Below are 2,218 nucleotides of genomic sequence, written 5' to 3' on the forward strand. Positions count from 1 at the left end.
AGATGGGAGACGAATCGTTGTACACAAATCGTTTAAATTAACTGAAATACAAAACAAAATAATTAAAATAATTAACTTGAAATCCCTAAATCATTTTAAATTCAAAACAAAGTTTGTTACTTGGTTAAATAAAAGAAAAAGCCAAAAGGACATAGAAAATGGTAAAACTACCTTCTTTTGTAAAACTCTTAAAATACCCTTTTAACCATTTTTGCAAAATTTAAAACTAATAGACAAAATTTAGCCATCCACTTAAATTTTCCTATTTCCAATTAACTATTAATTTTTTACCATATGTACAGGTGGGCTTTTCTTTTTCTTATTGTTTTCTTTCTTTTGTTTTGGATAAATAATGGATCTTAATTCATTAATTAGGTGATGAATTTCATCCATTTTGAAGTTCTTTTATTTAAAATTTGCAAATATAAGTACATAATATGCATACCCAAGCAAAGAAAAAGGTGAGTTTTTCTCTACAACCTTTGATATGTTAAAACCTTAGCTTTATTACAAATGGGATGGATATCAAAAGCCTCCAAACACGTTTTTTGTTGAAACAAATCATAAAAAAGTTATAGGTATTATGAGTTAGGCCATGAACACAGATGTTTCCAATGCAATCTTCCCAGAAAGCCTTGTGTTCTTCATCTTCTCATCCATTTCCCAAAGCTGTGGCAGTGCTTCCCTCATATTGTGAATGCTTTCCAATGCATAATCCACACCATTTGTCCTGTTGGATGACCCAACCTGCAAAACCCATATCCCAAATTTCTAAATATCTGTTTGGATTCCAAGAAAATTGATTACCAAATTTTCCTTTCCATGATTCTGCAATGGAAAAGTGAGCTCACCAGCACAGTGTCAAGGCCCATGGCTTTACCAGTCTTTATGTTGCGGATGCTGTCATCTAAGAAGAGCTTCAAATACCAAAATTCAAACCTTAATTTTCTTAGCAACCAAATGATCATTTCCTGTAACTTTCCATTGAGAAGATAAGAGAAAATTTCTTACTGTTCTTTTGGGGTCAATGTTGGCTATCTTGAGTGCAGATTCAAAGGCATGCTGAGAAGGTTTGCACAGAACCGGAGTGATGGGGAGCGGTGGACGAGCGTCGATGTCGATTTCGCTGTTCGGCATCGAGCTATTGGAATCAGATTCAGAGCCATCATCGGAAGCAGAGTCCAAACCAGAGGAGTTGAGACTCTCAAAGCATATGATCCTCTCAAAGCAGCCCTCCAACCCAAGCCTACTCAGAACTTTTGCAACATGAACTTCATCCGCATTCGAGAATACCTATTTCGCATCAGTTTAATCTTTTCAATATATTCTCAACACGTTCTGAAATTCTTGCTTTGATAACGTGTTAAATTTCAACTCGAGACTTACAACTTTGCGAATGGGCAAACTAAGCAAGAGATTTCTAAGGACAGGATCACGCTTGAGATTGTGATAGGGTAATCTTCCATGAACAAAGCTGCAAAATAAGGAGTGGAGAGATTACTTTTGGTGAGGTACTCAACTATACAATTTAATCCAAAATGGAGAAGAGAGAGAGAGAATTGTACCTGTGATAGTGATCATTGTCAAACTCATAACCAACAGCCTACAAAAACGACAAAAAGACAAAAAAATTTAAAATTTTGAAACAAAATGTGAATTGGGTTTTGAGTTTTCTTGTAGAGAATCAAAGTTGCAATGATTTTACCTTAAGACCAGCCATGGAAGTCCCATAATTTCTGTACAAAAACTGATTCATCTCTGCAACTCTATCTTTCTCTATCCAAAGTTCTTGAACCATGTACTCTGTCAATTAACACAACAACAAAGCAAATGAGAACCCAAAGCCAAAGGAGAAGCAGCCATAAAAAGGAAAAAAATATTCACAGATTATAATACCTTCAATATTTTTGGTGCACTGTTTGGACAAACCAGAACTAAGAGGGTAAAGGGTGTCATCAACATCTGCCCAAATTCAAACATATATTATATTTACATGTATTTTTTGTTTAAGTTTAATTTTGGACCTGAAAATCCCAAACTGAGAGGGCTTACCAAATAGAAGACACTCATATTTTGGGGCCTGAGACTGCTGGTTTTTGCATTCCATCTCAGAGCTCCAAATAGGGAATTAGGGGCAAAAAAATTGCAGCAAATCTCTGCTCTGTAAAATGAAAACAAAGAGAAGAGAGATTGGAAGATGAAGAAGGATGAAAGAAGA

General features: G+C 35.2%; 1 protein-coding gene across 1 annotated transcript; it reads right to left on the reverse strand.

Moving 5' to 3' along the window:
• Positions 1–371: 371 nt before the first annotated feature.
• LOC111024682 (uncharacterized protein C24B11.05) lies at positions 372–2,218 on the reverse strand. Its single transcript, XM_022302433.2, has 8 exons — positions 2,053–2,218; positions 1,897–1,962; positions 1,706–1,803; positions 1,566–1,603; positions 1,387–1,474; positions 1,012–1,293; positions 852–917; positions 372–747 (listed from the first exon to the last, which is right to left on the reverse strand). Exons 1-8 carry the CDS (start codon positions 2,105–2,107, stop codon positions 589–591), a joined length of 852 nt encoding a protein of 283 aa, XP_022158125.1. The 5' UTR covers positions 2,108–2,218; the 3' UTR covers positions 372–588.

Source organism: Momordica charantia, assembly GCF_013281855.1.
Source record: "Momordica charantia cultivar OHB3-1 chromosome 3 unlocalized genomic scaffold, Mcharantia_2.0 BLBB01000003.1, whole genome shotgun sequence".
NCBI classification, from domain to species: Eukaryota; Viridiplantae; Streptophyta; class Magnoliopsida; order Cucurbitales; family Cucurbitaceae; genus Momordica; species Momordica charantia.

What these genes read in the sequence shown, in the direction of transcription:
- LOC111024682 (XM_022302433.2), bottom strand. Translation starts at nt 2,107, where the DNA reads ATGGAATGCAAAAACCAGCAGTCTCAGGCCCCAAAATATGAGTGTCTT. An exon ending in GACAATGATCACTATCACAG is followed by an intron (nt 1,475 to 1,565) that starts GTACAATTCTCT and finishes CTTATTTTGCAG; the next exon opens with CTTTGTTCATGGAAGATTAC. An exon ending in TGGGCCTTGACACTGTGCTG is followed by an intron (nt 748 to 851) that starts GTGAGCTCACTT and finishes TGGGTTTTGCAG; the next exon opens with GTTGGGTCATCCAACAGGAC.